Source organism: Rhinoderma darwinii, chromosome 6 (assembly GCF_050947455.1).
Source record: "Rhinoderma darwinii isolate aRhiDar2 chromosome 6, aRhiDar2.hap1, whole genome shotgun sequence".
NCBI classification, from domain to species: Eukaryota; Metazoa; Chordata; class Amphibia; order Anura; family Rhinodermatidae; genus Rhinoderma; species Rhinoderma darwinii.
Genome location: NC_134692.1, coordinates 144,727,535 through 144,747,857, shown reverse-complemented (window position 1 = coordinate 144,747,857; position 20,323 = coordinate 144,727,535). Strand labels below are relative to the sequence as shown.

Here is a 20,323-nt window from a genome sequence, read left to right as displayed (position 1 = left end):
ACATATAATACTACCAGACATAGTAGTCCACATATAATACTACCAGACATAATAGTCCACATATAATACTACCAGACATAGTAGTCCCCATATAATACTACCAGCCATAGTAGTCCACATATAATACTACCAGTCATAGTAGTCCACATATAATACTACAAGCCATAGTAGTCCACATATAATACTACCAGACATAATAGTCCACATATAATACTACCACACATAATAGTCCACATATAATACTACCAGACATAGTAGTCCACATATAATACTACCAGCCATAGTAGTCCACATATAATACTACCAGTCATAGTAGTCCACATATAATACTACCAGCCATAGTAGTCCACATATAATACTACCAGACATAATAGTCCACATATAATACTACCAGACATAGTAGTCCCCATATAATACTACCAGACATAGTAGTCCACATATAATACTACCAGCCATACTAGTCCCCATATAATACTACCAGCCATAGTAGTCCACATATAATACTACCAGTCATAGTAGTCCACATATAATACTACCAGCCATAGTAGTCCCCATATAATACTACCAGCCATAGTAGTCCACATATAATACTACCAGCCATAGTAGTCCACATATAATACTACCAGCCATAGTAGTCCACATATACTACTACCAGCCATAGTAGTCCACATATAATACTACCAGTCATACTAGTCCACATATAATACTACCAGCCATAGTAGTCCACATATAATACTACCAGCCATAGTAGTCCACATATAATACTACCAGTCATACTAGTCCACATATAATACTACCAGCCATAGTAGTCCACATATAATACTACCAGACATAGTAGTCCCCATATAATACTACCAGACATAGTAGTCCACATATAATACTACCAGCCATAGTAGTCCACATATAATACTACCAGACATAGTCCACATATAATACTACCAGCCATAGTAGTCCACATATAATACTACCAGTCATAGTAGTCCACATATAATACTACCAGACATAATAGTCCACATATAATACTACCAGCCATAGTAGTCCACATATAATACTACCAGCCATAGTAGTCCACATATAATACTACCAGTCATAGTAGTCCACATATAATACTACCAGACATAGTAGTCCACATATAATACTACCAGACATAATAGTCCACATATAATACTACCAGACATAGTAGTCCCCATATAATACTACCAGCCATAGTAGTCCACATATAATACTACCAGTCATAGTAGTCCACATATAATACTACAAGCCATAGTAGTCCACATATAATACTACCAGACATAATAGTCCACATATAATACTACCACACATAATAGTCCACATATAATACTACCAGACATAGTAGTCCACATATAATACTACCAGCCATAGTAGTCCACATATAATACTACCAGTCATAGTAGTCCACATATAATACTACCAGCCATAGTAGTCCACATATAATACTACCAGACATAATAGTCCACATATAATACTACCAGACATAGTAGTCCCCATATAATACTACCAGACATAGTAGTCCACATATAATACTACCAGCCATACTAGTCCCCATATAATACTACCAGCCATAGTAGTCCACATATAATACTACCAGTCATAGTAGTCCACATATAATACTACCAGCCATAGTAGTCCCCATATAATACTACCAGCCATAGTAGTCCACATATAATACTACCAGCCATAGTAGTCCACATATAATACTACCAGACATAGTAGTCCCCATATAATGCTACCAGTCATACTAGTCCCCATATAATACTACCAGTCATACTAGTCCCCATATAATACTACCAGACATAGTAGTCCCCATATAATACTACCAGTCATGCTAGTCCACATATAATACTACCAGCCATAGTAGTCCCCATATAATACTACCAGTCATACTAGTCCTCATATAATACTACCAGTCATACTAGTCCCCATATAATACTACCAGACATAGTAGTCCCCATATAATACTACCAGACATAGTCCACATATAATACTACCAGCCATAGTAGTCCACATATAATACTACCAGACATAGTAGTCCCCATATAATACTACCAGACATAGTCCACATATAATACTACCAGCCATAGTCCACATATAATACTACCAGACATAGTAGTCCACATATAATACTACCAGTCATAGTAGTCCACATATAATACTACCAGACATAGTAGTCCTCATATAATACTACCAGACATAGTAGTCCACATATAATACTACCAGCCATAGTAGTCCACATATAATACTACCAGCCATAGTAGTCCACATATACTACCAGCCATAGTTGTCCACATATAATACTACCAGCCATAGTAGTCCCCATATAATACTACCAGACATAGTAGTCCACATATAATACTACCAGACATAGTAGTCCACATATAATACTACCAGACATAGTAGTCCACATATAATACTACCAGACATAGTAGTCCACATATAATACTACCAGCCATAGTTGTCCACATATAATACTACCAGACATAGTAGTCCTCATATAATACTACCAGCCATAGTAGTCCACATATAATACTACCAGCCATAGTAGTCCACATATAATACTACCAGACATAGTAGACCACATATAATACTACCAGACATAGTAGTCCCCATATAATACTACCAGCCATAGTAGTCCCCATATAATACTACCAGCCATAGTAGTCCCCATATAATACTACCAGTCATAGTAGTCCCCATATAATACTACCAGTCATAGTAGTCCACATATAATACTACCAGACATAGTAGTCCACATATAATACTACCAGCCATAGTAGTCCCCATATAATACTACCAGCCATAGTAGTCCACATATAATAATACCAGCCATACTAGTCCCCATATAATACTACCAGTCATAGTAGTCCACATATAATACTACCAGCCATAGTAGTCCACATATAATACTACCAGTCATAGTAGTCCATATATACTACTACCAGCCATAGTAGTCCACATATAATACTACCAGTCATAGTAGTCCCCATATAACACTACCAGCCATAGTAGTCCACATATACTACTACCAGCCATAGTAGTCCACATATAATACTACCAGTCATACTAGTCCACATATAATACTACCAGCCATAGTAGTCCACATATACTACTACCAGCCATAGTAGTCCACATATAATACTACCAGTCATACTAGTCCACATATAATACTACCAGCCATAGTAGTCCACATATAATACTACCAGCCATAGTAGTCCACATATAATACTACCAGTCATACTAGTCCACATATAATACTACCAGCCATAGTAGTCCACATATAATACTACCAGACATAGTAGTCCCCATATAATACTACCAGACATAGTAGTCCCCATATAATACTACCAGACATAGTAGTCCACATATAATACTACCAGCCATAGTAGTCCACATATAATACTACCAGCCATAGTGGTCCCCATATAATACTACCAGCCATAGTAGTCCACATATAATACTACCAGCCATAGTAGTCCCCATATAATACTACCAGCCATAGTAGTCCACATATAATACTACCAGCCATAGTAGTCCCCATATAATACTACCAGCCATAGTAGTCCACATATAATACTACCAGTCATAGTAGTCCACATATAATACTACCAGCCATAGTAGTCCACATATAATACTACCAGCCATAGTAGTCCACATATAATACTACCAGCCATAGTCCACATATAATACTACCAGTCATAGTAGTCCACATATAATACTACCAGTCATAGTAGTCCACATATAATACTACCAGCCATAGTCCACATATAATACTACCAGCCATAGTTGTCCACAGACTTCCCTCATTTGTAAAAACAATGATTACAAATTTTACATTTGTGGTTAAACAGCAGCAAAACCACATAGATGTGTGAACCGGATCTGATTTTACTAGTAATTAGCGCTCGTATCCGTCACTTAGACCTTATTTACACGAGCGTGTTAAACGTCCATGCGACGGCCGTTGAAACAAGAGCCGTGGGACCGTGTGAAGAGTCCGTGAGAAAATAGGACATGTCGTATTTTTTCACGCTTCACGCATCCCTCTATATACTCCCATCTATGGGGGATGCGAGACATCGCGCCCCGCAGCGCCGAGCACGGATGCCGTTTTTCACGTCCGAGATGCGCAGCGCTCGTGTGAATCCGGCCTTATAGCGAGGACACATTTCCTGTACATCGTGGTGGAGCATGTTGGCTCCAAATTATTATCGCACAATGTATGTAATTAGGAAATACTGTATAAGACCGGCTCTAGCGTCGTTTATTTTCATCCATTGGTTGACTGGGCGACTGATCTGGTGATAACCAACCAGGCTGAACTTCACGCATCGGGCGATGTTGGTGCGGTCGGATTGTCGCTACGATTGGACTAGTAAAGACGCGTGCGACGGTTCTGATCTTTATGACTACGGCCGGGTTGAACATTCGGTATTGTTCTGATATCAGGCACTTTGTGAGTCTACACGCACAGGTGCAGCAGAATGCGGTGACTCACGCTGATCTCACTTCACCAGATGTTATTGCTGACCGCTTTATCGACTGATCTAGTTCCTGTCCTGGATTTTATGTAAGGACGCACGTCCAGGCAGTGGCGCCATATAAAGAATCCGGGAATTCCTAACTCCAGGGAAAATTATATTATAGTTATGGGAATCCCCAGTAAGCTGCATAGCAAACAATGATAGTTGTCACTCAGCTTTCCCAGACCCCTGAATGGCGGCTCTGCCGGTTATATGGTGATAGATTTTCCTGCTATAACAGGATTGCCATTCAGAAGAAAAAAAAAACCTAGACTACCATTCATCTTTGCCAGTGTCTTGACTATGTCCATTGTGTCCTCCAGGACTGTGTTAATAAAGTTTATTGAACAGAGCACAGGAACGTAAGACACCGAGCCTCCTGTATCAGGGAAATAGTAACCTTCCATAGCAACCAATCAGAGGTTTGCTTTCATTCTCAAAACTGCGCTGGAAAAAAAAACTCTGCAATCTGATTGGTTGCTTTGTACTATTCCATGTGAGCACATCCTGTGCGGTCTTCAACAAACTTTATATATATATATCTGAAAATGACAATGAAGGGGTCTTACTAATGACAATTAATGATTTGAATGAAATAAAAAAGGAAGAGAAAACAGCAGCAGATCACAGTCCCAATTCTAATGCCCCGTGCACACGACCATATTTTCATCTCTCCCGAAATACGGATCCGTAGGCATTTGTATTTCACCCGTATACGGCTCGTGTTTTATCCACATTCCACCCATATATACGGATCCGTAAAAAAAAAAGAGGGAGGGTGCAAATGATGTCATCGGCATGTTGCATAACAACATATACCGTCCGTATATGCGGAAGCTGCCATAGTCTTCTCTCTGTTTACCAGATAACGCCCAACAACCGTTGCACCAACATCCCCAACCATTTATAACCTGGGGAGGGTCCCGTTCCCCCCCATACATGTTACTACGTGCTTATGCCTGCGCGTCTCAGAGGTTTGTACGTTACGGCGCCTCAGACCACCCACAATATGGTATTGACATTTCCTGAACCTATAATTCCCACTATACAATAAAGTCACATTCTCAACCAAGACCACCGCACTAGAGGAAGTCACCACCGCCCATCACACACAAATACACGGACACGATTCACCAACAAGTTTCACGCCACTTAAAAAACTCCCACAATCCTGTGAGAATGGGATGGTTGGGCGGTAAGAGATAAGGAACCTGAGGGAGGGGACGGGTAAAATAAAGTCAGTGGGATGGCGTATCCGGGATAGCGGGAGCCAAGGATAAGAGGGAGGTAATGGGAAGCTGGAGGGATAGGAAACCTGCATCGGGAAGATGGGGGTGAGGGACCGGCTGCTGGGTAATGTCGAGTGGGGGTTCATACTGACAAGACAAGCAGACAGGGGGCACCATCTCCGACACTCAGAATTGATTTATTCTAAGTACTAGAAAGTCCCCAAGTGTCACACGTGAAGAGATCTGCTGGGAAGACGGAGGGAAGACGGAGGGAAGACGGAGGGAAGACGTTCTTACAGGAACAAGGCCCGAAACTTCTCCACGCGACGGTAACCCAGAACTATCGACGTAATGTCCGCTCCATAGATCCTGCACTCCGAATATAACATGAACTATAGTCTATATAATGGTATGATGATCTCGTCAACCGTTATTGGTCTTCGGGCTCGTCCACACGTAACGGAATTTCTGCAGCATTTCCGTTAAAACTAGCAGAGATTCCACTGCGGAAAAAACTGCACAATTTCCTGCGTTTTTTTACCATAGAAAATGGTGCGGATTTTGCAGCATTTTTCTGAATGTCGGGGGATGGTAACGTCTCCTTTGAAAAACGCAGCAATTTAGTCCACTCTCCGCAGCAGGAATTGACTTGCTGCGGCACGAAAAATACGCAATGCAGGTGAGTTTTTCTCCAGTCACATCCAGAGCTGCTTTCACAATTCTGCTGACACTCACAATTTGTAACAGATTGACGGACATCCAATAATGCCCGGTACTTGGGAAGTAATTTCTACAACATACTGTAATAGAGTTCCTGATATAAACACTACTTCTCCCGCAATGCAGCACAGCTGAACATGCTCTGTACACACACCACACGTGCAGGGAGGAGTGAGGTGCAGCCGACGTGAGAGCTAACAGGAAACAGAATTGTGATTGCAGCTCTGGATGTGACTGGAGTATCAAACATTGTCATTTAGGATAAGATCATATAATAATATAGCACAAGAAATAAATAATGACAGACACATCATAGATACAATCAACTTCATGAATTATTCTATAAAACAGAAGCCGGTGATCAATTAGTTCCCCCTCCCCCTCTGAGAACGAATTATTCCGTTTTTAGGTCACCGGAGATCCCTCAGTCTGGACTTATAATTGGATTAACACGTTTCATGATTCTAAAATTGGAAGTCTTTCCCCGACGCATCATGTGACCCCTGTCAGTGGTGCTGAATGGCCAGAACTTCGTGTACAGAGTGCGATATTCTTCACCCCCATCCATGAGGTTTTTTTTGGGCCTCTTGCACCCTCTGGGGCAGTCGTCTCCAACCTGTGTCTCTCCATGGAAAACGATATCTCCCAGCATCAGGGCATACTGGGAGTTGTAGTTGTGCAACATATGGAGAAACAGATTGGAGACCACTGCTCTGGGGCCTTTACCCTGAATACAGGCACCTTAATAGCTCTATAAATGATGGCGTCCAATGTTACATGCTGCCTGTCACTGAGCTATCTCGGCCAATCGGAAAGGGCTCACATGTCTCCATTACTCCTCCCCTTAGACTCAATAAAAGTATGAACTGCATGGATTAGGTCTGAGAGTGTCACATGAGCTCTTTCGGCACTACTGATTGGCTGGCAGGGCCCATGTGACTTGCAGGGTGCATCATTGCATCATGTAGTACGATTTGTTGTGGCGCCTGTCGTGTAGCTGCCGGCTGATAAGGAGTTAAATTCTCCACCTGCGAAATAGGTAGCGGGGAGTCAGTAGTATCACCAAATGTAAAACTTCCAGGGAAGTCCCTGGTGATGAAGCAGAGCCAAGATGGCGACAAATAATTTATGAGCGCGCCAAAATCCCAACCACATGTGCAGGACTTGGCCCCATTGTAGGAATGCCGGGGCCTCTTCCCTGTCCAAATATCTGCTGTGCTCATTGTGAAATCCCTGTCCCCCACAAGGGGAGATCCTGGAATATACATTTCATGTAACTTGTGATCATTCCCCGGGCAGGAAATACTTCACACAGCTGAGGGTTTGTTACAACTTTATCCAGTATAAACAATCCTCTGTGAGCTCCAGACTGATACATTTTACCTGCACTGATACATTGTTACGAACTATCAGGACAGGAGAGAGATTTGTGCTGCTGTTGTGTTTAGATGGTTGTCTAGACTGGATATAATTGTAACAAACCCTCAGCTGTGAACAGGATGAGCAGCGGGACTATAAAGTGTTTTTTATTTCTATTAATAACATCCAATTGTGATGTTTTTGTCTGTAAAGGTCGGGCTGGCATTACAGTAAATATGAGCCGTACGTTCCACACCCTGGAGCAGCGGCCAAAAAACTCGCAATAAATCGCTATAGAAGAAACATTCAGGACGTTCCTGATAAAAGTTCACAGACGTGTTCCAAATCACGCGGAGATCCCCCCACCCATCCGGGGCAGCCGCCCACGGAGCTCGTAAACGATGCCAGGCACAGAGAGTCCCGCTCTGGAGTCTAAGGCGCTGTTCACACGCAGTAGCAAAATACGTCTGAAATTACGGAGCTGCACCCAGGCGAAAACGGCTCCTGATTTTCAGAGGTTTTTGTAACAACTCTTGTTTTTTGCTGCGTATTTTACGGACGTTATTGGAGCTGTTTATCAATGGAGTCAATGAAAAACGGCTCCAAAAACGTCCCAAGAAGTGACATGCGCTTCTTTTTCGCGGGTGTCTTTTTACGCGTCGTCTTTTGACAGCGACAAGTAAAATTACACCTCGTGGGAACAGAACATCGTAAATCCCATTGCAGGTAATGGGCAGATGTTTGTAGGCGTAATGGAGCCGTTTTTTCAAGAGTAATTCCAGGCGTAAAACTCCCGAATGACGTCTGACAACGCTGCGTGTGAACATACCCGTACGTTCATGGAGAATGAATTCAGCGGCGCCCAATCATATTATTTCATATAAATAGGTGTCTGGTGGAACGTCCTATAATCGACTGCGCACAGATGGGAGGGGGGGTCGACCGCGACGGAAGAAACAACAACTGTACCGTGACCCAAAAAGTCATCTGGGGTGAAGTCTGATCCGTTGGGACCGCTCAGATATTCCGCCGCGTCTATATGTATTTACCCCGTCTGTAGAAGGAGGACACGGCCGCACGTCCACTTCATGGACCGCCATCTATTGCTGCGAAACGTATAAACACGGACAGGAGGTTCCGTCTTAACATTTTGTTTTTCCCTGGTACCAGCACTCCACCCATTTTGCCGAGGTGTATTTAATTAACAAGAGACTGTATGGCCTTGTTCTCATAGGGCGGACACGCTGCATAACAGCGCACAGCGTATCCATCCTGGCGCCTGGAGGTAAAACCGGCTGAAAATCCGCACCGAATTGTGGTGAAGCTCTTCAGGCGGAATCTCCGCTGCAGAAATAACCAAACAGTCTATACTTACCCCGTCTCCGTAGTCATGGCGATGCGTCCCCCTCACGTCCTGCAGCCTGGCATGACGTTTATCCCATGTGACTACTGCAGCCAATCACAGGCTGCAGTGTTCACATGGGATGAAAAGTCATTCCTGGAGGCCGGACTGCAGGACGTGAGGGGGACGCCTCGCCACGACAACGGGTAATTATATATCTTTTTTAACCTGATGTTTTCCGCAGCGAAAATTCTGCCCGAAAAACGGCACCACAATTTAGTGCGGTCTTCAGGGGCGGATACTCTGTGTACTTTTACGCAGCGAATCCGCCATGTGTGAACACAGCCTAAGGGTCCAATCACACGTTGTGGTTAAGGTGCGCTCGTCCCCTCCTCTCGTTTATCGGACCTGGTTTACACGGCCATGTCGTGCCGCGTCAGGGGCCCCTTAGTCTCGGTGACCTGTTTTTGATCTATTTCCCGTTGGCCCGGAGACTAGGTGGCTTAGCTTGGCAGTATGGGTGCTGTTGATCCCCTGGGTGACTCCCCCTGTGGGTGCTGGGTTGTTTCGGCATTGGTTGCCATGTGGTACTAAACCTAATGGAGTAGACGAGGTCGCCATGAAGTAGTAAGTGGCTTCTGCAGTTTGATCAAAATGTCTACAAAGATCCTCATGTTCATTTGTATACATTTCGCTTCGCGGTTTCGGATCGCTGTATATAACGTGGATGTGCGGCCATGTTTTTTCTACAGGTTGGTCTAGATATATATATATTTGGGTGGAGTTCGGCTATTAGTGAATTGTTGACACGTCTCCTCTTCTGTTTTCTCACAGACCACGTAAAGGTCAGACTGATCCAGGGAGACATTTCTTCTCTGGAGGATGTCCGCGCGGCCCTCAGCGGCGGTCACCTGGTCATACACACAGCCAGCCTGGTGGACGTCTGGGGTCGAGTGCCGGCCAGCAAGGTCAAAGAGGTCAATGTGACAGGTAAGAAAAAAACATCTTCTCCGTCATCCTGGCCGCCCGCTCTGCTGTGAACTTCCTAACGTACATTACTGGACGCCGGTCCATGAAGACAAATGTCCCTACAGGGCAAGGATGGGGCAACTTATAATAGACGGAGCCATAGAAGGAGAAGATTATTGGCCATGTGTATATTGTAAGAACAAGGGTTTTCCCATAGTCCCCCCCCCCCCACCGTCTGTTACTCCGCCTCGTACTGAAGTGAATCCAAAGGCAAACGCGAAACCCTGGCGCAAATGTAACAAAATATGGAAATAAAAAACAAGCCCCAAATGTAACGCTACAGCAGCAGGTATGATTGACTGCCCCTCAACTATACAAGTCCCTGATGTGCTCCACAGACCATAAATCTGCCAGGACTAATCTAAAAACCTCTCCGCAACTCACAGGGACAAATTGAAGAACATTAATAACCGGATAGAAATAGAAAGACATAAAAAAAACACGATCTGCAAAGAGCGATCCAACTGGCGTCTTCCCAGACCGAGATCTCAGTAGCCGCAGTCACTACACCCACAAGTTAAATAGTTCCCTGAGGTATTTGTGGGGGAAGAAAATATTGTATTTATTGCAACTCGTCCTGGTAAAGCAAAGGGCACGCAAATGCCCTATATACAAGAATATAACTACTATAATACTCCCTCTATATACAAGAATATAACTACTATAATACTACTCCTATATACAAGAATGTAACTACTATAATACTGCCCCCTATATACAAGAATAGAACTACTATAATACTGCCTCTATATACAAGAATATAACTACTATAATACTGCCACCTATATACAAGAATATAACTACTATAATACTGCCACTATATACAAGAATATAACTACTATAATACTGCCCCTATATACAAGAATATAACTACTATAATACTGCCCCCTATATACAAGAATATAACTACTATAATACTGCTCCTATATACAAGAATATAACTACTATAATACTGCACCCTATATACAAGAATATACCTACTATAATACTGCCCCTATATACAAGAAAATAACTACTATAATACTGCTCCTATATACAAGAATATAACTACTATAATACTGCTCCTATATACAAGAATATAACTACTATAATACTCCCTCTATATACAAGAATATAACTACTATAATACTGTCCCCTATATATACAAGAATATATCTACTATAATACTGCCCCTATATACAAGAACATAACTACTATAATACTGCCCCCTATATACAAGAATATAACTACTATAATACTGCCCCTATATACAAGAATATAACTACTATAATACTGCCCCCTATATACAAGAATATAACTACTATAATACTGCCTCCTATATACAAGAATATAACTACTATAATACTGCCCCCTATATACAAGAATATAACTACTATAATACTGCCCCTATATACAAGAATATAACTACTATAATACTGCTCCTATATACAAGAATATAACTACTATAATACTGCTCCTATATACAAGAATATAACTACTATAATACTGCCCCTATATACAGGAATATAACTACTATAATATTGCTCCTATATGCAAGAGTATAACTACTATAATACTGACCCTATATACAAGAATATAACTACTATAATACTGCTCCTATATACAAGAATATAACTACTATAATACTGCCCCTATATACAAGAATATAACTACTATAATACTGACCCTATATACAAGAATATAACTACTATAATACTGCTCCTATATACAAGAATATAACTACTATAATACTGTCCCCTATATACAAGAATATAACTACTATAATACTGCCCCTATATACAAGAATATAACTACTATAATACTGCCCCTATATACAAGAATATAACTACTATAATACTGACCCTATATACAAGAATATAACTACTATAATACTGCCCCTATATACAAGAATATAACTACTATAATACTGCCCCCTATATACAAGAATATAACTACTATAATACTGCCCCTATATACAAGAATATAACTACTATAATACTGCCCCTATATACAAGAATATAACTACTATAATACTGCCCCTATATACAAGAATATAACTACTATAATACTGCCCCTATATACAAGAATATAACTACTATAATACTGCCCCTATATACAAGAATATAACTACTATAATACTGCCCCCTATATACAAGAATATAACTACTATAATACTGCCCCCTATACACAAGAATATAACTACTATAATACTGCTCCCTATATACAAGAATATAACTACTATAATACTGCCCCCTATATACAAGAATATAACTACTATAATACTGCTCCTATATACAAGAATATAACTACTATAATACTGCCCTCTATATACAAGAATATAACTACTATAATACTGTCCCTATATACAAGAATATAACTACTATAATACTGCTCCTATATACAGGGATATAACTACTATAATACTGCCCCTATATACAAGAATATAACTACTATAATACTGCCCCCTATATACAAGAATATAACTACTATAATACTGCCCCCTATATACAAGAATATAACTGCTATAATACTGCTCCTATATACAAGAATATAACTACTATAATACTGCCCCTATATACAAGAACATAACTACTATAATACTGCCTCTATATACAAGAATATAACTACTATAATACTGTCCCCTATATACAAGAATATAACTACTATAATACTGCCCCTATATACAAGAATATAACTACTATAATACTGCCTCTATATACAAGAATATATCTACTATAATACTGCCTCTATATACAAGAATATAACTAATATAATACTGTCCCCTATATACAAGAATATAACTACTATAATACTGCCCCTATATACAAGAATATAACTACTATAATACTGCTCCTATATACAAGAATATAACTACTATAATACTGCTCCTATATACAAGAATATAACTACTATAATACTGCCTCTATATACAAGAACATAACTACTATAATACTGCCTCTATATACAAGAACATAACTACTATAATACTGCCCCTATATACAAGAACATAACTACTATAATACTGCCTCTATATACAAGAATATAACTACTATAATACTGTCCCCTATATACAAGAATATAACTACTATAATACTGCCCCTATATACAAGAATATAACTACTATAATACTGCCTCTATATACAAGAATATATCTACTATAATACTGCCTCTATATACAAGAATATAACTAATATAATACTGTCCCCTATATACAAGAATATAACTACTATAATACTGCTCCTATATACAAGAATATAACTACTATAATACTGCCCCTATATACAAGAACATAACTACTATAATACTGCTCTTATATACAAGAATATAACTTCTATAATACTCCCTCTATATACAAGAATATAACTACTATAATACTGTCCCCTATATACAAGAATATAACTACTATAATACTGCCCCTATATACAAGAACATAACTACTATAATACTGCTCTTATATACAAGAATATAACTACTATAATACTGCCTCCTATATACAAGAATATAACTAATATAATACTGCTCCCTATATACAAGAATATAACTACTATAATACTGCCTCCTATATACAAGAATAGAACTACTATAAGTCTGCCCCTATATACAAGAATATAACTACTATAATACTGCCCCTATATACAAGAATATAACTACTATAATACTGCCCCTATATACAAGAATATAACTACTATAATACTGCCCCTATATACAAGAATATAACTACTATAATACTCCCTCTATATACAAGAATATAACTACTATAATACTGTCCCCTATATACAAGAATATAACTACTATAATACTGCCCCTATATACAAGAATATAACTACTATAATACTGCTCCTATATACAAGAATATAACTACTATAATACTGCTCCTATATACAAGAATATAACTACTATAATACTGCCCCTATATACAGGAATATAACTACTATAATATTGCTCCTATATGCAAGAGTATAACTACTATAATACTGACCCTATATACAAGAATATAACTACTATAATACTGCTCCTATATACAAGAATATAACTACTATAATACTGCCCCTATATACAAGAATATAACTACTATAATACTGACCCTATATACAAGAATATAACTACTATAATACTGCTCCTATATACAAGAATATAACTACTATAATACTGTCCCCTATATACAAGAATATAACTACTATAAGGGCGGGTTCACACATGGCGGAATTCCACTTAAATTCCGCTGCGGACACTCCGCAGCGTTAATCCGCAGCGGAGCCGTTTCTCCATTGACTTTCACTTTAATTTAGCAGTGTTCGTTTACACGATGCGTACAATTCCGCTGCGGAGCATAGGCTGCGGAGCGGAATTTGGTGTCCGCAGCATGCTCTGTCTGTTGCGGAGCAGTGGCGGACTCATGGCGGAATTTCTCCATTGACTTCAATGGAGATTCTAATTTCCGCAATGAAGTCCGCAGCTGTCATGCACATGTCATGTGTGCTGCGGATGCGTCTTGCTTTTTTAACTTGACATTTCTTCATTCTGGCTGGACCTAGGTATTTCTAGGTCTACAGCCAGACTGAGGAAGTCAATGGGGCTCCCGTAATGACGGGAGCGTTGCTAGGAGACGTCTGTAAATAGTCACTGTCCAGGGTGCTGAAAGAGTTAAGCGATCGGCAGTAACTGTTTCTGCACCCGGGACAGTGACTACCGATCCCAATATACATGTATCTGTAAAAAAACATATAAGTTCATACTTACCGAGAACTCCCTTCGTCTGTCTCCAGTCCGGCCTCCCAGGATGACGTTTCAGTGTAAGTGACGGCTGCAGCCAATCACAGGCCAAGCACAGGCTGCAGCGGTCACATGGACTGGCGCGTCATCCAGGGAGGTCGGGCTGGATGCCGAAAGAGGGACGCGTCACCAAGACAACGGCCGGTAAGTATGAAAATCGTTTACTTTCACTAGGGAAAGTGCTGTCCCTTCTCTCTATCCTGCACTGATAGGGAGAAGGGAAGCACTTTTCCCGCAGTCTGCAGCAGCTAGTCCGCATCAATGTACTGCACATTTTGTGCAGATCCGCTGCAGAATCTGCAACGCAGATTCTGTGCGGCATCGATGCGGACAGTTGCGGAGGAATTCCGCCATGTGTGGTCATGCCCTAATACTGCCCCTATATACAAGAATATAACTACTATAATACTGCCCCTATATACAAGAATATAACTACTATAATACTGACCCTATATACAAGAATATAACTACTATAATACTGCCCCTATATACAAGAATATAACTACTATAATACTGCCCCCTATATACAAGAATATAACTACTATAATACTGCCCCTATATACAAGAATATAACTACTATAATACTGCCCCTATATACAAGAATATAACTACTATAATACTGCCCCTATATACAAGAATATAACTACTATAATACTGCCCCTATATACAAGAATATAACTACTATAATACTGCCCCTATATACAAGAATATAACTACTATAATACTGCCCCCTATATACAAGAATATAACTACTATAATACTGCCCCCTATACACAAGAATATAACTACTATAATACTGCTCCCTATATACAAGAATATAACTACTATAATACTGCCCCCTATATACAAGAATATAACTACTATAATACTGCTCCTATATACAAGAATATAACTACTATAATACTGCCCTCTATATACAAGAATATAACTAGTATAATACTGTCCCTATATACAAGAATATAACGACTATAATACTGCTCCTATATACAGGGATATAACTACTATAATACTGCCCCTATATACAAGAATATAACTACTATAATACTGCCCCCTATATACAAGAATATAACTACTATAATACTGCCCCCTATATACAAGAATATAACTGCTATAATACTGCTCCTATATACAAGAATATAACTACTATAATACTGCCCCTATATACAAGAACATAACTACTATAATACTGCCTCTATATACAAGAACATAACTACTATAATACTGCCCCTATATACAAGAACATAACTACTATAATACTGCCTCTATATACAAGAATATAACTACTATAATACTGCCTCTATATACAAGAATATATCTACTATAATACTGCCTCTATATACAAGAATATAACTAATATAATACTGTCCCCTATATACAAGAATATAACTACTATAATACTGCCCCTATATACAAGAACATAACTACTATAATACTGCTCTTATATACAAGAATATAACTACTATAATACTCCCTCTATATACAAGAATATAACTACTATAATACTGTCCCCTATATACAAGAATATAACTACTATAATACTGCCCCTATATACAAGAACATAACTACTATAATACTGCTCTTATATACAAGAATATAACTACTATAATACTGCCTCCTATATACAAGAATATAACTAATATAATACTGCTCCCTATATACAAGAATATAACTACTATAATACTGCCTCCTATATACAAGAATAGAACTACTATAAGTCTGCCCCTATATACAAGAATATAACTCCTATAATACTGCCCCTATATACAAGAATATAACTACTATAATACTGCTCCTATATACAAGAATATAACTACTATAATACTGCCTCTATATACAAGAATATAACTACTATAATACTGCTCTTATATACAAGAATATAACTACTATAATACTGCCCCTATATACAAGAATATAATTACTATAATACTGCCCCTATATACAAGAATATAACTACTATAATACTGCCCCTATATACAAGAACATAACTACTATAATACTGCTCTTATATACAAGAATATAACTACTATAATACTGCCTCTATATACAAGAATATAACTACTATAATACTGCTCTTATATACAAGAATATAACTACTATAATACTGCCTCTATATACAAGAACATAACTACTATAATACTGCCCCTATATACAAGAACATAACTACTATAATACTGCCTCTATATACAAGAATATAACTACTATAATACTGCCTCTATATACAAGAATATATCTACTATAATACTGCCTCTATATACAAGAATATAACTAATATAATACTGTCCCCTATATACAAGAATATAACTACTATAATACTGCCCCTATATACAAGAACATAACTACTATAATACTGCTCTTATATACAAGAATATAACTACTATAATACTCCCTCTATATACAAGAATATAACTACTATAATACTGTCCCCTATATACAAGAATATAACTACTATAATACTGCCCCTATATACAAGAACATAACTACTATAATACTGCTCTTATATACAAGAATATAACTACTATAATACTGCCTCCTATATACAAGAATATAACTAATATAATACTGCTCCCTATATACAAGAATATAACTACTATAATACTGCCTCCTATATACAAGAATAGAACTACTATAAGTCTGCCCCTATATACAAGAATATAACTCCTATAATACTGCCCCTATATACAAGAATATAACTACTATAATACTGCTCCTATATACAAGAATATAACTACTATAATACTGCCTCTATATACAAGAATATAACTACTATAATACTGCTCTTATATACAAGAATATAACTACTATAATACTGCCCCTATATACAAGAATATAACTACTATAATACTGCCCCTATATACAAGAATATAACTACTATAATACTGCCCCTATATACAAGAACATAACTACTATAATACTGCTCTTATATACAAGAATATAACTACTATAATACTGCCTCTATATACAAGAATATAACTACTATAATACTGCTCTTATATACAAGAATATAACTACTATAATACTGCCCCTATATACAAGAATATAACTACTATAATACTGCTCTTATATACAAGAATATAACTACTATAATACTGCCCCCTATATACAAGAATATAACTACTATAATACTGCTCCTATATACAAGAATATAACTATTATAACACTGCCCCCTATATACAAGAATATAACTACTATAATACTGCCCCTATATACAAGAATATAACTACTATAATACTGCTCCTATATACAAGAATATAACTACTATAATACTGCTCCTATATACAAGAATATAACTACTATAAGGGCATGACCACACATGGCGGAATTCCTCCGCAACTGTCCGCATCGATGCCGCACCTAATCCGGGTTGCGGATTACGGCTGCGGATCTGCACAAAATGTGCAGAAAATTGATGCGGACTAGCTGCTGCGGACTGCGGGAAAAGTGCTTCCCTTCTCCCTATCAGTGCAGGATAGAGAGAAGGGACAGCACTTTCCCTAGTGAAAGTAAAAGAAATTCATACTTACCGCCCGTTGTCTTTATGACGCGTCCCTCCTTCGGCATCCAGCCCGACCTCCCTGGATGACGCGCCAGTCCATGTGACCGCTGCAGCCTGTGCTTGGCCTGTGATTGGCTGCAGCCGTCACTTACACTGAAACGTCATCCTGGGAGGCCGGACTGGAGACAGAAACAGGGAGTTCTCGGTAAGTACGAACTTCATTTTTTTTTACAGATACATGTATATTGGGATCGGTAGTCACTGTCCCGGGTGCAGAAACAGTTACTGCCGATCGCTTAACTCTTTCAGCACCCTGGACAGTGACTATTTACAGACGTCTCCTAGCAACGCTCCCGTCATTACGGGAGCCCCATTGACTTCCTCAGTCTGGCTGTAGACCTAGAAATACATAGGTCCAGCCAGAATAAAGAAATGTCAAGTTAAAAAAGCAAGACGCATCCGCACCACACATGACATGTGCATGACAGCTGCGGACTTCATTGCGGAACTTTGAATCTCCATTGAAGTCAATGGAGAAATTCCGCCATGAGTCCGCCACTGCTCCGCAACAGACAGAGCATGCTGCGGACACCAAATTCCGCTCCGCAGCCTATGCTCCGCAGCGGAATTGTACGCATCGTGTAAACGAACACTGCTAAATTAAAGTGAAAGTCAATGGAGAAACGGCTCCGCTGCGGATTAACGCTGCGGAGTGTCCGCAGCGGAATTTAAGTGAAATTCCGCCATGTGTGAACCCGCCCTAATACTGCTCCTATATACAAGAATATAACTACTATAATACTGCCCTCTATATGCAAGAATATACCTACTATAATACTGCCCCTATATACAAGAATATAACTACTATAATACTGCCCTCTATATGCAAGAATATAACTACTATAATACTGCCCCTATATACAAGAATATAACTACTATAATACTGCCCCTATATACAAGAATATAACTACTATAATACTCCCTCTATATACAAGAATATAACCACTATAATACTGCCCCTATATACAAGAATATAACTACTATAATCCTGCCCCCTATATACAAGAATATAACTACTATAATACTGCTCCTATATACAAGAATATAACTACTATAATACTGGCCCCTATATACAAGAATATAACTACTATAATACTGCCCCTATATACAAGAATATAACTACTATAATACTGCCCCCTATATACAAGAATATAACTACTATAATACTGCCCCTATATACAAGAATATAATTACTATAATACTGGCCCCTATATACAAGAATATAACTACTATAATACTGCTCCCTATATACAAGAATATAACTACTATAATACTGCCCCTATATACAAGAATATAACTACTATAATACTGCCCCCTATATACAAGAATATAACTACTATAATCCTGCCCGTATATACAAGAATATAACTACTATAATACTGGCCCCTATATACAAGAATATAACTACTATAATACTGCTCCTATATACAAGAATATAACTACTATAATACTGCTCCTATATACAAGAATATATAACTACTATAATCCTGCCCCTATATACAAGAATATAACTACTATAATACTGCCCCCTATATACAAGAATATAACTACTATAATACTGCTCCTATATACAAGAATATAACTACTATAATACTGCCCCCTATATACAAGAATATAACTACTATAATACTCCCTCTATATACAAGAATATAACCACTATAATACTGCCCCTATATACAAGAATATAACTACTATAATACTGCCCCTATATACAAGAATATAACTACTATAATACTGCCCCTATATACAAGAATATAACTACTATAATACTGCTCTTATATACAAGAATATAACTACTATA

The 20,323-nt window shown here is 38.5% G+C and overlaps 1 protein-coding gene across 1 annotated transcript in view; it reads left to right on the top strand.

Moving 5' to 3' along the window:
* Positions 1–20,323, top strand: part of HSD3B7 (hydroxy-delta-5-steroid dehydrogenase, 3 beta- and steroid delta-isomerase 7) — a 54,520-nt gene that overhangs the window by 15,602 nt on the left and 18,595 nt on the right. Inside the window, exon 3 of the mRNA XM_075830918.1 lies at positions 10,023–10,178. Coding sequence (XP_075687033.1) covers positions 10,023–10,178 — 156 coding nt within the window. The remainder of the gene's footprint in view (positions 1–10,022; positions 10,179–20,323) is intronic.